Here is a 21,136-nt window from a genome sequence, read left to right as displayed (position 1 = left end):
TCTCTCTCAATTAGTTATTGTAATTTTAAAGCTTCCATCTTGCAATATTGTTAGTTTTATTATTGGAATAATATACAACGGAAATGGCTTTGTATAAGTTGTATATTTTGTGTCCAATTCCGTTGCTAACACAAGACAAAAAAATGTTTAAATAAACATGTCGGTATAGAATTGTTTGTGGTTTCATCAATCTTCCTTAAAACAAAGACAGTGGATTCGACAGTGACTGGTTCATTCGTCCTACCATGACTCTGTAACACTCTCTCTATCTTTTCAGATTCAAAGAAAATATGAAATCCTAACAAACTCTGCAAGTGGGAAAATACTAAAGGAAAGGACATGACAACACTAAAAGCCAAAATGCCAACAAAAGAAGTGCCTTACCAAAATTACGCTTATATAAAAAAGGATATTTTAGACAAACGGAAGGGGAAGACTTATTCTTCCGAAGATGATCTGTTTGCCGATCTTTCCTTTCCACCAGACCTGTCCTCTCTCAGTTATGTTTATAGCGGGGACGATAAGTACGAGAAAATGATATTCAAAAGACCTCTGGTAAGTTATGTGCCATAAATATTATAAATATCTATTAATTACTTATAACCAGCGAAATATAAGGAAATATATTATATTATATATATTAATTAGTGTATTGATTAGTATATTATTTAATGTATATGTTAATTACATAAATTGTATATCTATGTACTATAAAGCGCTTTAGGGCGGCATATTTACTACGTACCGAAAGCATGATGTAGATAAAACTCGAGAACAAGGAGAGGTAACGATCACTTAGTAAAACTACAGATGAATGCTTAAGTGTTCTGCCTGTGGTGCGACATGGATCCTTAAAGATTCATTCCTTCTATGCACTGCAGCTGCCATTCTCTATACCCCAGGGTTTACGTTCACTTTCTATCTCAGCACCCCTGGAATATGTCATAGCAAAATTGCAGGCACACCACTAGCTAATTGATTTGTATAAGTTAAAAAAAATAACAATTGCTTAGACTGATACTAGTCCTTTGAAGAGTACAGAGGAGTGACGCCCGACTTCAAAGCCAGTCAATTTTGCCGTTACGCGACCGACACATTTTTTTGATGTAAATCAAAGGATCAAACTAGTTTTCACTGAGCTTTCGAGTTTGCTATGGCATCATCCAGGGGTGCAGAGAGCGAAAGTGAGCATAACCACTTGTGTATCGAGGATGTGCGGCTGCAAAGTGATAAGATCGTCTGGGGTCAAATTTAGAACTTTTATCACGGTCACGCTACATCATGAGATAAATATAAAACTATTAAAACGTTATGGAATTTCTTCATTACAGGAGACCACTTCTATCGCTGTGCTGTTTGGAGTAGGCGGAGTGGTGGAAGCATCGTTTCCATGGCGGGAGTTCCGGAAGCGGAAATGGTTTGAAGCTGCTGTTGTGATTGCTTCTCTGTGTGTTCACTACGTAGAAAAGTTGATCCCTGGGTACCGGTTGTGTGAACAAAACTTTTCACTGGATTATATAGGTAAAAGATGCAAATGATACAATTCACTTATTGTTTTTAAGATTTCATTATCTTTGGATTTGGATTTACACAAATATGTGACACAGGAAATAAATCAACCATATTTAAATATCGTTCGATCAACCATTGAAAACATACTTAACTCATTCAACCCTGAAATTTCATAATGGACTATTCCAACCTTTGATTTGGAAGAGATCAAATGTGTCTTCAGGGGTGAATGAGTTAAGCATAAACAAAGGGTACGAATAACTATTTAGGGTTTAACGTCCTCACAACAACAAGAAGAAATCGCCGGTGAGAGAGAGTAGATGGACAGGAAAGATAGGAATCGAAAAAGATCCTAAGCGTCGCAATAGGGACATCAGGTCAATATCGTCTCCTACACGCCCCTTTGTGCGAGAAAAGTCCCGCAAGGGGGGGGGGGGGGAACATTAGTCGACTTTTACGATACGCATGCAGTGGGATTCACCAAGTCTCTTCTTGTTTTCTTCAACGTCACCTAAACAAAAGACAAGGAAGAAACCACACCTAATCCTGCAGCCCCGACATTAGTTGGCTCTTACGATCATGCAGTGGGAAACAGCAGGCCTATTCCGTCCCCGAACCCTCAAGGGTTGGGTACGACCAAGTTTAAAAAAATGTATTACTGGCACTGACGCTATTGTAAGATATATGCTATAGTCCTTATCAACAGACTGTTCATAAAACACACAGCTTGCGATGCATTTTACAGAATTAGAATCGTTCGAAGGTTGAATGATTCAAGAAAACACAATTGTCGCGGCGGGTGTTACGGCACGATTTCCCATCCTGAAAAGATTTCTCATCAGGGTGAGAAATCGTGTTAGGAGTAGGCATATAACAACGTTGTCATGAGTACGAACACTGAGGTTGGGCTATTGTGGTATATTAAGGCTTATTTGTGAATATAGAAACTACTGCGCAAACTTCAAACTTTTTCAAACTTCAAACTTTTTATCTTATCTCAGCACCGTTGACTTACAATGGTATCTGATATATGTAACATACACAGATGTATATTGTGTATAGTAAGTATGCGTGGTTGTACAGCCCTAGGGATGCAGGTATCATAGAAGTAGAGGTGTATTGCAGTTACATATAATACATGTAGACGCTAATGATATTCGATGTTAAGTTTCCGAACAGATCTAAATCATGGCCTATCATTTGCTGAGTCACTTCAAAAGAAGTTGTAGCATATGTGTTGATTCTCTAACAATTCAGATGAACCGGATTGCGTTTGAATGTGTTTAAGAAGGTGCGCGCACGTGTATTGCATGAATCGGGCAACAGTATTCTGTGTTCATCGTCTTATTGAATCTGTGCGTGTTTCAAAAGTTAATGAATAAATAATTTGATAGATAAATCAGTCAATAGCTAATTGGCATGTTGTACATTGAATTATTAGTCATTAGTCATTCAGCCGGGTGAGAAATCGTGTTGCGAACGCAGCAATTTTAGCACTATTTCTCACCCGGGTGAAAAATTGTGTCGGGGTGAGAAATCGTGCCTAAACAGGAAGTCAAACTCGGGAGTTTTTTTTTAGTGTATCTTGTGTTACAAAGCCTAGACTTTAAAACCATGGAATGAAATGAGTGCCCAACGTATGTGCTGCAAAGCATATGAAAAACTTAGAACTTAGAAAACAGTAGAAGGCACTATAAGCCAAAAGGACCACTCTTTTGGTTTGGCTACTTGATCTTTGTTACAGCTGCGATAATCTTCGAAGCCAAAAAGAAAATCTGAAGTTCTTCATGATTATTGCTGATAAAAGAGTACCCTTTACCTTGAGTTGATATATGAATTGCATAACACAGTATATTTTGATGAATGTATCTATCTTGTTCATGAACATTGAGAATCGGTCAAGAAAAATACAGTTTTCCCCAAGCAATTTTCGGAACTCATTTCCACTTATCATTTATTATTCTCGTACCGAATCCTCGCAAATGAGTCGTTTAATGGAACTTAAAATTATGTGCTGCAGTATACTGTCCTGTGGCATCCCTGAGACCCATTGATTTCGTTCTCGGCACACCTATCCTCTCTGCACTCCTGCAATATGTAATGACAAAATCGAAGGCTCATGGTCCAGCTTTTGAATCGGTTTCAGGTTTAAAACCTGACCAACCACTGGGCTGATTCATGACATTTGAATATTACAGAGGAGCTACAGAAAAGTCAAAGCCTGTCGATTTTACCGCTACACTGTCGCATGATTCCATTGATGATCACCAAAGACATCCGACTAGTCCATTTGTATTATCAGCAAGGTGTCAGATGAAAATCTCCGATTCAGTCGTGACATATTGCAGTGTTTCAGTGTTGCAGAGAAGAGTCTACTTTTTAGACTGAAAACGTGCTCAAAGGACATCTTTTTCCTGGGGTATCTATCGTTGATGCACTTCTGCATGTGAATGTCTCAGACATTGACACGTTGTAGAATAGGTGTGAAAAGGCGGAGCAATAGTTCTTATGATAACTTTTGATATCATGAACACCATCTTTTAAGTCTGAAATTCGAACTCATACGAGTGGGCATCTTGAGCCTGGGCCTGCCGATCGGGGATCGACAAAAGAATACACCTGCTGTTACCAACAAGCATGTAACGTTAAGAAGCGACTGATGTAGGAACCCATGCAGAATTGGGGATTTGCATTTTCCGCCATCTACTTAGGGACACGAAAGCCAAAATAAATCTTCTGCCCCAATTGCAATATTTGGGATCTTCATATTTATCCCTACTCTTAATTACCTTTTATTCACTAGTGCCTTACTTGGCAATACCTCAAGTTTGGCTTTAATGTTAAACGTTCGCCCTGATGAGGAAGGCCATGGGTTCTGTCCCCAGGTCGGGACATACCAAAGTCATTAAGGTGGTAGTTGCTATTACTTGCATAATTAACGTTCAGCACTTAGGGAAATGGCAACAACAGGTTCATCTGTTGTCAGTATAATGTGACCGGGCGGAATGCTTTGCTGGATGCCTTCGGTATGGTATTTCAGTGAGATACCACTATAAAGTTAGCATCAGATCAGCGTAATTACTAGGAGGCAAATACACCAAAGTACCATGTCTCCGGCGCACATATACACATGTACGCTTACACAACACACATAGGGACACGTCCTTAAATGACCTTATCTGTCAATAGGACGTTAAACAAAATAAAACCGATATTTAGCCTGGGGTAGCGTTGATGCACTTCTGCATATGAATAACTCGGATATTGATCCCTGGCATTTTGAACACCGGCTTTTTAAGTCTGAAATTAGAAAGAAATTCTTACCAGTAGGCATCTTAAATAGCCTTGGTATCGTTGACGACGTTCTTTAGGTATTTGAATTCCTTGTGTGTTGATATGTTGGGCTCTTGTTAGGAAGGAGCTGGCATCGGCACAGACAACAACAAGCATGGTCTACGCTGCCATTATTGTATTTCCAGAACGAGGTTACAACACGGACGGTATTTGTAATTTTAGGAATCATCAATATTGTACAACGAAATATTTATTCATATGTTTTAAAATGCATCATAACAGTTTTAATTGCGTATCTAGAATTTGAATTCAATTATATCTCAACATTAAATAAGTATCCTTCAGTCACGCTGGCTGGATTCGTATGACGGTAATTATTTTATTATAATTTTGTCGCATGTTAGGTGCCTTCCACTTCAACGTTTGGCGGTTCGGAGAGTGGATCAATGTTGTGGTGGACGACAACCTACCCATGTTCGACAATAACCTCAACTACTGTCGCGCATTTGGGAATCCTCCAGAGTATTGGGGACCTTTACTGGAAAAAACGTATGCAAAGTAAGTTCCGAGTGAAATAATCTATTTGCTGAAATAAATACAGAAAACCTTCGCTATACTGGCGCCAGTTGTCCACATAATTTTGGCGTTATAAAGGGGTTTGGCGTTTAAGTGTGGGAAGTGCATAAAGGAATTTAGAAAACAAGAAAGGGGAACCTTGAAACATGTTGGCCGTAAACGAAGCGGCAAATGAAACGAGGGGCATTATATCGAGGTTTTACCGTATATAAACGAGGGGCATTATATCGAGGTTTTACTGTATATAAACGAGGGGCATTATATCGAGGTTTTACTGTATATAAACGAGGGGCATTATATCGAGGTTTTACTGTATATAAACGAGGGGCATTATATCGAGGTTTTACTGTATATAAACGAGGGGCTTTATATCGAGGTTTTACTGTATATAAACGAGGGGCGTTATATCGAGATTTTACTGTATATAAACGAGGGGCATTATATCGAGATTTTACTGTAGCCGATTGCGAAACAGTTGGAGAACATCAGTATTTATTCTCAAAGTCCAAAGATTTCGCTCTCGATACATAGATCTTTTCATAGATTTGTGTTCTTTTTTCGTATGAATAGGGTTTTTTTCACATCACGAGGTAGTTGACGCTGTTGGCACTGACTGGTATTTTTTTAGCCAGTTTGTATTCTGGCACTGTTGAAATAAAAGACTAGCTTAAGAGTAAACTACCTGTTCTATCAATATGTTGTGAAATTTTAACGTGACAAAAGATTTTGGTGGCAACTTTCCCCTTACTGTGTATTTCTGCATGTTTTCAGAACACTTTTGATAGTTTATTCCTCTTTCGCTCTCTAGCACAACTGTCGATGATACCCCCGGGGTTACGACCACTTTTCGCTCAAAATACGGAAAGTGCCGACGGTTCCCGATCGCCTCGATAATCCAGATGTTACGCTCTCTTTCGCTTACTGCACCCCTGTTTAATGTCATAGCAAAATCAAAGGCTCGGTGTGCACCACCTTGTGGATGAGACAAGAAGACCAGTTTGATCCTTTGATGAACATCAAAATAATCTCGCGGTTGCGTAACGATGAAATGGACTGGTTTTGAAGTCGGGTATCGCTCCTCTGTAATCTGCAAAGGACAGGTATCAGCCTTAGCATTTGTTCGGGTGTTTTTTTTACCTGAAACCAATCGAATAGCTTGTGGTGTGCCTTCAATTTTGCTATGACATATTCCAGGGGTGCAGAGATAGGCATTGAGCGGAATCCCTGGAGTATCGAGAGGATGGTAAACCACCTGTTTATCAATATTTTGTGAATTTTTAACGTTATTAAATATTTTGCAGACAACTTACCCCTTGCTATGTATTTGTATGATGTTTTTTTGGAACGTCGATACTTCAGGGGTTACAATCACATTCGCTCTCTGCACCCCTGAAATATGGCATAGCAAAATGGAAAGTTCAGTGTGACAAGCGTGCCTTAGATTTTGCTATGACATCTTCCATGGATGCAGAGAGCGAAAGTGGGCGTGACCTATCGAGTATAGAGGCGATTGGGAACCGTCGAAACTTTCCGAATTTTATCGTTTACGGAAAATGCCGATTGGTATCGAGGATAGACAACATGTCATATGGTGCTAAAACACTTTTCCCTTTCTGCTGCATCAACATACTAAATATAAAAAAAAACTTCGTATTTCTAGTGTTATTTGAACATTAGTCAATGAAATAAAACCCAAACTGTTGGTTGGTTGTATAGGGGTTAACGTCTTATCAACAGCTACGGTCATTTAAGGACGTGCCTCCATGTGTGTCGTGCATGCGTGCATGTGTGTATGTGTGTCGGATCTGATGCCGACTTGTTTACCAGCTTCCCTTGCTGGTTTTTCCAATGTTTCAAGAATGGTGAAATGTGAAGTTGATATGAAAAAAATACTCTCTAAGACTTGAAAACACTATTTACTTCCTTTTCAATATATTTTTAGAATTATGCAAACTTACGAAGCCATCGAATATGGAAATACCCTCGACGCATTGACGGATATTACCGGTGCTATATGTGAATTCTATACCCCGGATACAAATCCCCCGGAACATTTTTTTCATATTATCTACAAATCCTGGGAGAACCGGTCGTATATGGTTTGTTGGAGGAACAACAAACGACTGACTCCCGCTGGGTTTAACCACTTCCGGTATGATGGTGAAGAGGTAAGATTTATTTAAATTTCTGAGATCTGTGAAAGTATGTCTAAAAATAGAACTTCATATTTGTAAAATTTGCTATATGTTTGATTATTTTTAATATTCAAATATTTTTATAATTTAGACTTGAAATGTAACCAAGATTTCTTTTCTTAATTTAATAAAAGTAGTTTTCATCTGGTTCTTAAATTAAGAAAAAGGAAAATCCTTGATCTCCATACAAATAGAATCAAACATTTGTGTGCATTAATGCTTGAAACCCCTGTATTGGGGAATGAACAAATGACCAATCAGATTTCAAAATGTGAAACCATTCCTTCCAGAATAAAATGTTGATTTAAAATATTTTAAAAACTTATTAATAGCCAGAGGAAGAAATCGAATCAGGAGACGAGGAGAGATTCCTTCATATCATCACTGCCGTCACTAAGGTGAGTACACGTAAAAATGACGTCACGAAGGTAAGTACACATAAAATGGACGTGTTACCTTTCTTTGCTCCCTTCCCCGGCCAAACAATTCGGGGGGGGGGGGGGGGGGCATATTCCGTCTTTTCGTATTGCAGAGTTATCTGCTCGTGTGAGCAGGTATTGATTGTTACGTCATTTTTTGTGAGAGTCACGTCATCATTTTTTGAGAATGACGTAATTTTCTCACACAAACCAATGACGTAACAATCAATACCTGCTCACAAGAGAAATTAACTCTGCAATACGCAAAGACGGAATTGTGTTGCCTTTGTTCGTCCCGTCCCGAGTCACAATTTAGCAACTTCATTTTTTTTACGGATTTTCATATAACTTTATACAAAGGTCAAGCATGAGAATACCTCGGTTCCAATGTCAAGGCCAATGTCACTTGCTGTATAACAGAAAATCATCTATTGATGTATTGTTCTCACTCTAATTATTTCATTCTTTACAAACTTTCATCAAAGTTTATACAGATTTCAAGTATAAGAATACCTCTGATGTGTGCATGTTTCAGGATTCCAAGGTCAAGGTCAATGTCACTTTTGCTATTAATAGAAAATCATCAACCAAAGGGTCATAAGTCTACCAACTTTATTACCTGATGAATTTGAATCAAAATGTACACAAAGGTCAGGTATGATAATACCTGGGACAACTTTGTGTTTCAGTTCGAAGGTCAAGGTCAAGGTCACTGTTGCTATATATACAGTGTAGAAAGTAAACAAACGACTCAGCATCCTCACTCTAGCTACTTCATTCATTAACAGATCATCAAAGTTTATACAGATTTAAGGTAATAGAATACCTCGGATGAGTTCATGTTTCAAAGGTCAATGCATGTCGCTATTTATAAAATGATGTTTCTCTCTATTTATCAACTTGAAGTATAATACCTTGAATGCGCACATATGTCAGGCTGTCGGGATCAAAGTCGTTGTAATTATTAATAGAACATTATCAAAGACTGAAACTAATTTCACACGGCGGCGGGGGCTTACATGTCTTACATTTTCTGGGCTCATTCCCCGAACACCAACTCAGGAGAAATGGCAGGAAGTCGTTTTTATAGGAAAGTTGAAGTTTAGTTATAGCCCGTTTCAACTAAGAATGTCAACTCATTTTGTAGATATGCTACTAAAGTCAATAATAAAATGGATAAAACGTCTGTATTCATACATATAACTGTAATACACATTTAACACAGCACTAAGTAATAGAAAATAATCATTAAATATTAATATTTACATTATATAAAAAATAAATATAACATTACATTTTATGAAAAATAAATTTCCTTAATTTAAGTCACATTGATACATATACCAGTAATACACATTTAATACAGCACTAAAAGTTAATTATTAAATATAAATATTTCCGTACCAAGCTTCCAGATTGTTGGTAGTCCGAGGTCCGAGAGTTGGTCGAGTTCCTCGTCGAAGATGAAGGTATCGGTCTGATAGATTCTACGCAGCGGTTGGTGGTCTGGTTCATTATCTGTTTTGCAACAAAACTGGCTGGGTATGCGGAGTGGTTGTGTTGATGTCTTCCGAAGTTTGCTGGTTGTGGTTTACTGTCGAGAGGGAAGCTGAACAACCTGAGGTTGAACATTTCCAGAATGTTATGTTGCCGTTTCTACGTATTTGTCTGTATATGAATCGGCCATGGGAAAGGTTCTGTCGGCCTCTTCTGCTGGTGATGAACTTAACGTTGATCTGAGCGTTTGCCATCTTGTAGTTGATGTATCAAAGCACACAATTACAGATAATAATATCAAACTGAAGTCACACAAGTTAAACACAGTTCACACAAATCTGAAAATAAGTACAAGTTTTATATGACAATACTTAAAAGAGAATTCACACAAATTTCACTGAGTAAAGAAGTTGATGTTTCCAAGTACAGAGCGAAATATGATAATTCTCCAAAGTGTGCTGCTGTTTTAAACATTATCCATTAAACAGCTTGGGATCGGAACTCTAAACATTAATTATTATTTTGCAATTATTAGCAGTTATTGATTATCTGATTAGTTATCGGATGTTGATTTACCTGTGCAATTTACCTGTACACCATTTCTGCAATAGACTAACTCACTATCATCACAACTGACCACCTACGTAAACATGTGACTTTAAGCAGAGTTGGTGTTCAGGTAATGTATCGTGCTAATTGTCTCTGTGTTATATAATGTGATTTGGAATTGTTTCACTTTTGTGGTTTGAGAAAGGGAAGATTAACTCGAAAACAAATTCCTTAGTCCGCACTGTTGCTCATACGTCTTTGCTTAAATGCGAGTATAACTTGAAATCCATCTTAACATATTTAATGTATTCGGAACTCTCCAAGGTAAGAGGGAAATAAAACTATCGCGTGAAGTATTTCTCATTGTTTGCAGTTTCCTTCAATGGACGCAAGGATGGTGGAAGTTATAAGACTTAAGTGTCCATTCAACGCGGAGCCGCGATGGAAAGGGAAATACTCTGACAGGTCGGTTATTGTCTGTTTTCGCCCATTTATCACATACAAAGTTCTGTATCGCACATGTGCAATGCGGAAAGTTGTATTTACCTACTAGCCGGAACTCCTTTTTATGGTAATCCCCCCGTCATGGAGAAATGAAAAGTTCCCGGTATTTGCAAAAAATATCAAAGTTTATAAAATCTTTGTATTAATCTCTACCAAATACGGAAGGTATGTGATAACAGCAAGACCACACACTTGTGTTTTTCTAACGAATCAGAAAGCACGAGTTTATTGCGCGGACGTATATATTCACGAGTGCGCGGTGTGGTCTTGCTTTTATCACATACCTTCCGTATTTGTTAGAGATCGATACAAAGAAAAAAGTTAGAAAAACACAAGTGTGTGGTCTTGCATATGTATCACAGGGACCTGATAATTTGTTGCAGCTATATTTGGACCTAAACTAGAGGGTTCAGGGTAACTTGACACGATTTAGGAGTTTAGATCAACTTTCGGTGAAAATGCCACTCCAATGATTATGTATGCGAGTCTGAACCTTTAAAAGTGAAAAAACAAAATTACTCTGAACACCTAAGTTTAGGTCCAAATACAGTTGTAAGAAATTCTCAGGTCCCTGTGCAATGTAGGTGTAAAACATAGAATTCTTTATCTCCTTATTCCTTTTAATTACTAATTTGAAAAGTGGCATCACGTTGCTTTTTCATCGTATACGTGGTCAACATACACAAATATACAAGTACGTGGACAAACATAGACAAACATACAAGTACGTGGACACACATAGACAAATATACAAGTACGTGGACAAATATAGACAAATATACAAATAAGTGGACAAACATAGACACATACACAAGTACGTGGACAAATATAGACAAATATACAAATAAGTGGACAAACATAGACACATATACAAGTACGTGGACAAACATGGACAAATATACAAGTACGTGGACAAACATAGATAAATATACAAGTAAGTGGACAAACATAGACAAATATACAAGTAAGTGGACAAACATGGATAAATATACAAGTACGAGGACAAATATAGACAAATATACAAGTACGTTGACAAACATAGACAAATATACAAGTAAGTGGACAAACATAGACAAATATACAAGAACGTGGACAAACATAGACACATATACAAGTACGTGGACAAACATAGACACATATACAAGTACGTGGACAAACATGGACAAATATACACGTACGTGGACAAACATAGACGAATATACAAGTACCTGGACAAACATAGACAAATATACAAGAACGTGGACAAACATAGACAAATATACAAGGACGTGGACAAACATGGATAAATATACAAGTACGAGGACAAATATAGACAAATATACAAGTACGTTGACAAACATAGACAAATATACAAGTAAGTGGACAAACATAGACAAATATACAAGTAAGTGGACAAACATAGACAAATATACAAGGACGTGGACAAACATGGATAAATATACAAGTACGAGGACAAATATAGACAAATATACAAGTACGTTGACAAACATAGACAAATATACAAATAAGTGGACAAACATAGACAAATATACAAGTAAGTGGACAAACATGGATAAATATACAAGTACGTGGACAAAGATAGACAAATATACAAGTACGTGGACAAACATAGACACATATACAAGTACGTGGACAAACATAGACAAATAAACAAGTACGTGGACAAACATAGACGAATATACAAGTACCTGGACAAACATAGACAAATATACAAGAACGTGGACAAACATAGACACATATACAAGTACGTGGACAAACATGGATAAATGTACAAGTACGTGGACAAATATAGACAAATATACAAATAAGTGGACAAACATAGACACATATACAAGTACGTGGACAAATATGGACAAATATACACGTACGTGGACAAACATAGACAAATATACAAGTACGTGGACAAACATAGACAAATATACAAGTACGTGGACAAACATAGACAAATATACAAGTACGTGGACAAATAAGGAGAAACGGCCTTGTACGGTCGTAAGGTTTATAATGTCGTGGAAACTTTGTCTCAGATAGATAAATTTGATTCCTTTTTGTAATATAAATATAAGTAAATGTCAGCATATTTGGCTTTAGAAATGAATAACATATTATGCGAGATGATTTCCAAAAATATCCTAACAGGCGATTTTTTTGAAATCGAAACTTTGACGCAATAGTTTTATTCCGTTAGGACGTCAGTACTGAGGTTCAAATCTGTTTGACCTTGGCGGCACAAAAATGAATGTAACTTTTAAAGTGCCTCGCAAAAGGGAAGTCATCAATATTTGACATTGATTTCTTATCGGTGTAAGATCAAAACAAGTACACTGACCCATTCCTACAGTGAACAATCATTGAAAACTGTGGTATGGGGAGGTAAGCGTGGACAGTCGGTAGAAAATTAGGTAAAGGATTTACACGTTACTGACATTAAGAAAATATCGACCATCATTACTGAAAAACAGAATGTATAAATCACCATTACATTACCAATACCATTTATTTCTCTTTCTCTTGAATCCATAGGGATCAACTTTCATGGAAATCTTTGAATTCCGGATTTTTGGAACGGTACCGACCCCTTTTATGTAAAGACTCGGATGAATATTGGCTTTCAATGGAAGACTTCCGGTGTAATTTTGGTGGATTAGTTATCTGCAGCGGGAAAGAACCCTTTCGATTGGAGGGATTCAACCTTGATAGAGTTTACTCGTGCACAAAGGAAGCGGGTATGGTTGTCAATAACAACACGAGCAACGAGTCGGACAGCAGACATTCCGTGTCAAACGTGGTGAACAACGCTCATATTGAGAAATATACGGCGGAGCTGTATACCAATAAAATATCCCCTCGTATACAGGAAGCAAACAACGAGATCACTGTGAAGGAAAATAAACAAACTATCAAAATGGATACTACCAAGAAAGATCAGTTCACACATAATAAAGTAGGCATCATTTCGCCTCGCGTCGATACGATGGACGAAGAAAGTATAATGACAATTCTTTTGAAACAACGAAGACGAGGCTCAGAAAACCCAAATAGTGCCAGGTCACATGATCCAATGGGATACGCACGCAAGCGCAGTGCTTCACACGCGAACACACGCTTAGACAATCTAAGATATGACCGACTGCAGCCATTAAATAACAGTATTTCTACTAATTCAGTTTCGTCCGAACTGGAGAGCACCTTTTCTACTTCCGATATTTCAGTTAACATTCCAGATCACATATCTCGTGAGAACTCTTTAACTTCAGGTTGTCGAAACTTGTCTTTTCCCCTTTTGCATCCCCGGACCTATTCGACTGGATCTCTTTCCCATTTAACTCAGAGCAACTTCCTGGCAATGAAGAAAGACAGTTTCCGGTCGCATGGTGATTGGAAAGGAATTCTGGAGCACTATGACAAATGGACGAGTAAGTGTAAAACATCTTTGTATCCATCCTTAATACGCCCATGCTCAATATCCATGGGTTACGCTCACATTCGCTTTCTTCACGCCACCCCTGGAACATGTCATAGTAAAATCGAAGGTTCAGTGTGCACCGCCTTGTGGACGAGACGAGAAAACTAGTTTGATCATTTGATGTACATCAAAAGAATAACGCGGTCGCGTAGCGGTAAAACTTATTGGCTTTGAAGTCGGGCGTCGCTCCTCCTTAATCTTCAAAGGACAAGTATCAGCCTAGCGATTGGTCAGGAACTTTTACCTGAGACCAATCGAATAGCTAGCCGCGTGCCTTCAATTTTGGTATGACATATTCCAGGGGTGCAAAGAGCGAAAGTGAGCGTAATCCCTAGATATCGAGGATGCAATACTCCGTTGGTTGCTCTCTTTTTAGCTTTCTGCACCCCTGGAATATGTCAGCAAAATTGAAGGTACGCGGCTAGCTATGTGTTTGGTTTCAGGTAAAAACACCTGACCACTTGCTAGGCTAATACCTTTCCTTTGAATATTACAGAAGAGCGACATCCGAATCCAAAGCCAGTCAATTTTACCGTTAAGCGATTAAGAGATTCTAGACTTTGCCTCATCCACAAGGTGGCGCACATTGAGCCTTTGAGATATTCCAGGGGTGCATAGAGCGTTAGTGGGCGTAACCTCTGGATATCGAGGATGCATTGTATCACCTGCACGTGAAAACATTGACATGTTGTGTTTGTGACGTCATATATTGTGGCATACGTGAATTGTTAAATTTGCTGCAAAAAAAAACATCTTAGACGCAATAAGATTGTTTTCTTCAAAAAATTATAATATCACGATTTCGAAACCGATTTAGATTTTTTCGAGTTTTGATCAAAAGAGGAATTTCTAGCTTAGGCTATCTCCCATCGGAGGATATTTTGTATGCTAAATTTCAAGTATTTTCTTTTTATTTACAATTCAAAGTTTTAAATATATGAAAGTATGAATTGTCAGTTTAATAGCAATGACAAATAACAGTTTTAACAATTTTGCCTCAAAATTACAGCATCTCCGTTAAATATTTAAAACATTTGAGTTGATTATATATGTTTGCAACAGTATGTAGCAGAACACACTCTTGTTAATAATGATTATGTTGTATAAAATATTTTTCTTGAAGTCGATATTTTCAGAAAACAAACTTACCGTTCGTTTTAACTTCATGTTTCTGTTAAATCGAAATTTCTTTTAATGAAGGAAAATGTGAAACTAAATATTACACATGTTTTTTGCATTTTTTATATATGTTAACTCAAAATTTGGTCAAAATTAGTTATTTCATATGGGCCTAATGGATACCCTTGGTTTACGCTTTATTGAATAAGAACATATTCCAAATTATTTAAGGAATATTTATAGATTATCGCACTGTATTTTCAAGAATTGCCGTGAGAACAATTTTCTCATCGCTCGCACGTAGATAAAATCTTAGGTAAATGAGAAATAACGAAGTAGAAAGTAGAATGCCTTGTGATTTGCATCTTTTCCCGCTATATATCAAAAAGAGTGGAGTAATCATTTTGATATATAGCGGGGACCTATTTTTAAAACGGGGGTTACAAAAAATATATTATGATGTAAAATATATATATTTCAGTGTAATTAATTTCTGGCATGCTGCAACTATTACCAAATTTTAAAAATGCAATCACCTGTATTGTATAACGTTAATCTTTCAACTACCAGATAAATATTTGTTGCTTTAGAGCTCTTTTTTGTCATTAATCATCCAAGTCGACAAAAATTACACTAAAGGAATAGTTATCAATAATAATATATGTGGATCATACAATTATTTTCACAAAAAAGCCAACAGTGTCTTTCTATTAGGATCATGCATAATACTTAATGTGAACTTTTTTTTTTACCCTACATATAATCTTATTTTCTTTTCTGGTGATGACGTTGTTTTTTGTGTCTTATTTTCTGTTCATAATCACCATCATGATCTCATCGAAAAATGTGTTTGGTTTGTGTGTTATGAAGGTCGGTACATTTATTTTTGGTATGCGTTATTGTTTTGTTATCACTACCTCATCTCTGACTTTGAGGACATGACATTACTTTAATTTGACCCAGATTTACCTGGCGGGTTTGTTTGTTTGTTTGTGTTTTACGTCCTATTAACAGTTATGGTCATTTAAGGGCGTGTCAGGTTTCGGTGGTGGAGGAAAGCCGGAGTTCCCGGAGAAAAACCACCGACCTACGGCCAGTATACCTGGCTGGTAAAGTCGTTGTCACTAGCTCAGATCTCGATTTGAGAAAGTGGCATTATTTTGATTTGACCTAGATTTACCTGGCGGGTACAGTCGTTGTCCCTAACTCAGATGTTGCTTTGTAGACGTAGCATTATTCGGATTTGACATAGATTTACATGGTGGGGCTCTCTATGAAGCAGAAGGCTCCTACCCTTCCGAAATACCTTATCCTGTTATCTTTGAACTAGTTGAAGGATCTACGTGTAAATCTTTTATTTGTTCATATTTTATCGTAGCTAAATCGATGTTGAGTCGAATTACGATTTTGTTGACGCTTCGGTGTTCTGGGTTTTTTTTAACGATGAGATATATCAATGACTTTATCGTTCTGTAAATGTTTCAGAGCAAATGACGACAGGTTCGAACGACATGAAGACTAATTCTAACAATCCTAGAATATGCTTTGCCATTAATAACGGCCAAACCTCTGACGATACTATTTCGCCGCCACCTTTTCGTGGGAAATCGCACGTGCTGATCTCGTTATTACAGGATTGTCGTCACGGACCGTCGACTGCCAACAGCCTACTTGTGCCAATAGGGTTTGGTGTTTATAAGGTGAAGAATTATGTCACATATATATGATATTTAATGGTTTAAGTTGAATACCATATATGCTACTATTCATACTCGACTACATTACATTTTAAAAAGTACAATGGCGCAAACATTATTGCATTAACGAAGTGGAGGATTTAGAAGTGCAATCTATTGCGCTTTATTCAAAATTAAAAGACGGTTTACAACAACGCCACGCACCATTTCTAATGGGTAACTCATTTTTGGTACGTTTTGCTTACAGAAATGTTATTAATTATTGTTTGTTTGTGTGTAAATGTTTGATAAATCATCTGAATTGTCTCCCTTTTGCAGACAAAGAGTTCTGACAAAGACGAAAAACGTCCTCTGTCTAAGCTTCAGACAATAGGTCAGTTTGAATCCGCCCGTGACCAACGGGAGGTAAGCGGACGCTTGGATTTGGAAGAAGGAAACTACGTCATAGTTCCGTATTGCAAATCACGTGGTCATGAGGGAAGTTTCCTGTTGCGCATGCTCGGTGATAAAAGAACTGTGGTCGGTAAAGTTGGATGGTGAGTTGAAGTAAATATACACATTTTCACCAGAGAATCAATCTACTGTACGTTTAATTTCTGAGTTACTTCTGATATTGCTTGAACTCATTCTCAACAAAATAACATGTACCGCGTACATTATTAATTGCTTAAATATCTCAAATGTAAAAGAATATCAAAAAGTTCCTTCAAGGACCATGTAATATCCTTGATATCCTTCTCAGATTGAAATTTGGTTGCTCACAACTCATCACGTTCCAAAAGTACATAGTTTATTGCATTCTGAGTCTCTCGCTAGTTATCATATATACACATACAATGACGGGAAGTCCCGAAAATGTTATACTAATCTCCTAGGTGGACCGACAGAAATACGTGGACAGTCCAATACGCTACAGCCCATAACAAAATAAATAGAAAAATATCACTTTACGTCAAAGCTTTCGGGCTTAGCCCTTCATCTGGGGTTTTCATCATTATGTCACATCCATGTTTTAATACAGGAAGTCACACACACACTTCCTGTTTTCAAATATGGATTTGGCGTAAGGCTGAGGACCTTTTAATCCCTGTTAAAGGGCTAAGCCCGAATGCTTGGACATATAGTGGCTATTGCTATTCATCTCAATTATAATATTTTTCTGGACACATAACATGAAATGTAGTCTCGTGAAGTTTGACTAAGGTATTTCTCAAGCATACTTCTTGTAACTAGTTATTTTTCCTGTAGAAAAATACACACTCTTTACTTTATTATTTGTATCAAAGATGTCATATGATAAATAAATGAATAAATAAACGAATAGATAAATGAATAGATAAATGAAAATAGAAATTCTGAGAATTTTTAGAAATTGAAATAATTGTTTGATAAATTCATTGTTCTTTTTTTATTACAGCATTGTATCTTGATGGTGAACAGTTCATCTCCGTCTATCGTCGACGTGTCCTCGTCGCTGTGGGAAACACGATTCGGCCTAGCACCGCGTGTTTTACTAACAATATTAACCCTTTAACAAAAGTGAATGCTCTGTATGCCCAACCTTGTGGATGATACACTTAGACTACTTTTATCCTTTGATGTACATCAAAGAAATCGTGCGGCATCGTAACGGTAAAATTGACTAATTGTGAAGTCGGGTGTCGCCCTTCTGCATTAAAGGACAGGAACAGCCTAGCGATTGATCATTTTTTCTTATACCTGAAACAAATCAAACCGCTAACTTCGTGCCTTCAGTTTTGTCATGAGAGATCCCATGGGTATAGGGAAGATGTAACGATTAAATTGGACGAGAATCGGTGTTTGGGATTCGTATATTTTTTATTGCGAAAATGATATTTTAAATTAGCTTCTTAAACTGAAAGAACAATGGCCTTTTGGCTGGTGGTGCTTTTATAATATGTCCTTCTTTGATGTACACCGTGTCAATAAACGTCTTCTGTGAATATCATGAATGTTCCATTACATCTTTATTTGTACCCTACTGTATAATGATCTTAAGGATCCGTGTCCCACTGCAGGCAGAACACTAGAGAGCTCCACTGTACAATTCTGTGCATAGAGTAACCTCCCCTCATTTTGGTTTAGAATATAACTAGAGCAGCGGAAGGGCCAGGATACTTCCGTTGACTAGAAAGCCGAGTTAGTTTAAGCGCCAGTTCAATGATTGATTGCCCAGGGTTCGAATCCTGGTCTGGCCTCATTATTTTATATAGAATTTCGTCAAGACATGGGTTATTTTCAGAAAGGAGTAATCAAAGCTTAAGTTATGCCATGAAAAACACTCTTTCCTTGAAAGGGTGAGACTAGGTGATTAGAATACACATATTGCATGCACGTCGTTTACAATCCAGCTACGCGCCCGAGACTCTCGAAAATTATTTTAAAATATTGACAAAATGTGATTTATATTTTAATTTACCACCGAAATAAGAAATTGCACTTAAGCACAGAATCTGAGATTTTGTATAAGAACGGTTTCATGAAGATGGGGACAATTTAATGTTTCATGAGTAAGGTAACTGAAAGTTTCCATTTACTGTAAATGTGTACTAGAATTTCGGGATTTTTATAGATCGGGTTCATTGGGGTTTTGAAGAGTGCGATTAATTGAGGGTGCGTGTGGGACTGATTAATGTTTGTCGACACCTTACGTTCAGGATTCGATTTATTAAATATTTCAACTTCATTTTCGTCATTCTTCGTTTGACATCAAAATTTAGTTCCTGCGTACTTTGCCCTTTTTCCTCGCCATTATGTATTACAGTGTGCCTTAATTGTTAAATTGTTTATTTTGTAACATTACATAAATACCCACTCGTCACATCTCGGCAGATTCCGTACCTACATCATGAAAGGTACCGGAATCGGCCGAGGTTTGCCGAATGCATAAATATCCAGTAAAGCGCCTTTTTCGCTTCATAACGGGATATAATATGTTCGTTACTATCCTGTCCGATTTTAAAAGCGTATGGTCGGACTGAAATGTGGCGTCGATTTGACGTCTGCTTGGAATATTTCAATCGGGCGATTCCATTCTGTTATCAGGTACGCACACCTTCTTATTGATGTACAGGCGTGTCACGTACAGTACACACGTTCTGGGCTTGGTTATCATTAATCCGGTCAGTAAAACGGTTTATTAAATTCAACATAAAATCCATAATATTTCCATAACGCTTACTCTGAAATTTAAACGATTTCTCTATTGATAAAATCAGCAGTGCGCGTACTATTACGAAATTAAGATTGTTTTTTTAAGAATTTAGAAAAACTTGCTATTTAGGTTGTTTGATCAAGTATTAATTTTGAGATTAAAGAGACTTATTCTTGGGTTAAACGTTTCATTTGTTCAGTGTGAACTAACAGAAATATTTCTTGCAACATATATGCCATGTAGATATATATATTTATGAATAATAGCATGTATTATTTATGAAATTGAATGCTCTTGTTGTCTAATTATTTGTCAATAAATGAGCAATTGAATTTTCAAGACATTTTTGTGTTTTGTCATGCAGTTTTGAAATGAATTGAATTAATTTGGTACACACCAGAAACCATAGGAATTATTGTTGTGAAGGTGAAATAGCCTGATTGTTTTGTACTATTTTAAAAACGGATAGACGAGAGATTTTACTCATATATCCGCCGATACCACACACTCAAGCATCAGAACCATTCAAGAAAGGCATACCGATCAATCACTTAATGAAAATTCCATGGAATTTGACGAATTCGACGGCTTCATTCTAAGAGATGAAATTGCATTTCCTGTAAAAGTCGAAGAAAACTATAAATGAAAAGATTTTTAACAAAAAAGAGTGAAAGATGTCGTCTTCTTCAGTGAAAATCAGGAAATTTAACTGTGAAAAAATAAACATGTCTTTCCCAGGGAAACTCGACATGGTATATGACGTCATAGCGCGTGAAGGCTGTCGATAGCCTATACGCGCTATGACGTCATGACGCACTTAATACATGACTGACATTTTCCAAGTCCATTAAATGACGTCACCGTTGGAAACAGTTTTGTTTTGTTGACTCTAAATATTGTTGTACTTATTATAACAGATATCAATTAATATACATTACAATTATTTGATAGTTAATAAAAAATATTGTTAGACAGTGCATTGAACGGATTTCTGATTTTGTGTTCAAAGATAGCAGCAAGCAGCAAGATGAAGAAAATTGAATAGAATAAGGGAGGTAATTAAAGAGCAACACCAATTAAATATCGATATATAAAACAAATAAAAAAGACATGAAACTCATTTCAAAAGTTGA

The 21,136-nt window shown here is 37.0% G+C and overlaps 1 protein-coding gene across 1 annotated transcript; it reads left to right on the top strand.

The window, feature by feature from the left end:
- The first annotated feature begins 360 nt into the window (after positions 1–360).
- LOC110443559 (calpain-6-like) lies at positions 361–20,263 on the top strand. Its single transcript, XM_021487837.1, has 10 exons — positions 361–555; positions 1,332–1,521; positions 5,211–5,364; positions 7,325–7,550; positions 7,916–7,975; positions 10,416–10,507; positions 13,070–13,962; positions 16,617–16,831; positions 17,147–17,364; positions 18,246–20,263. Exons 1-10 carry the CDS (start codon positions 361–363, stop codon positions 18,256–18,258), a joined length of 2,256 nt encoding a protein of 751 aa, XP_021343512.1. The 3' UTR covers positions 18,259–20,263.
- Positions 20,264–21,136: the final 873 nt, after the last annotated feature.

Source organism: Mizuhopecten yessoensis, unplaced genomic scaffold, assembly GCF_002113885.1.
Source record: "Mizuhopecten yessoensis strain PY_sf001 unplaced genomic scaffold, ASM211388v2 scaffold716351, whole genome shotgun sequence".
Taxonomy (NCBI): Eukaryota; Metazoa; Mollusca; class Bivalvia; order Pectinida; family Pectinidae; genus Mizuhopecten; species Mizuhopecten yessoensis.
The sequence above is the reverse complement of the archived record's forward strand: the minus strand, read 5'-3'. Positions and strand labels throughout refer to the sequence as shown.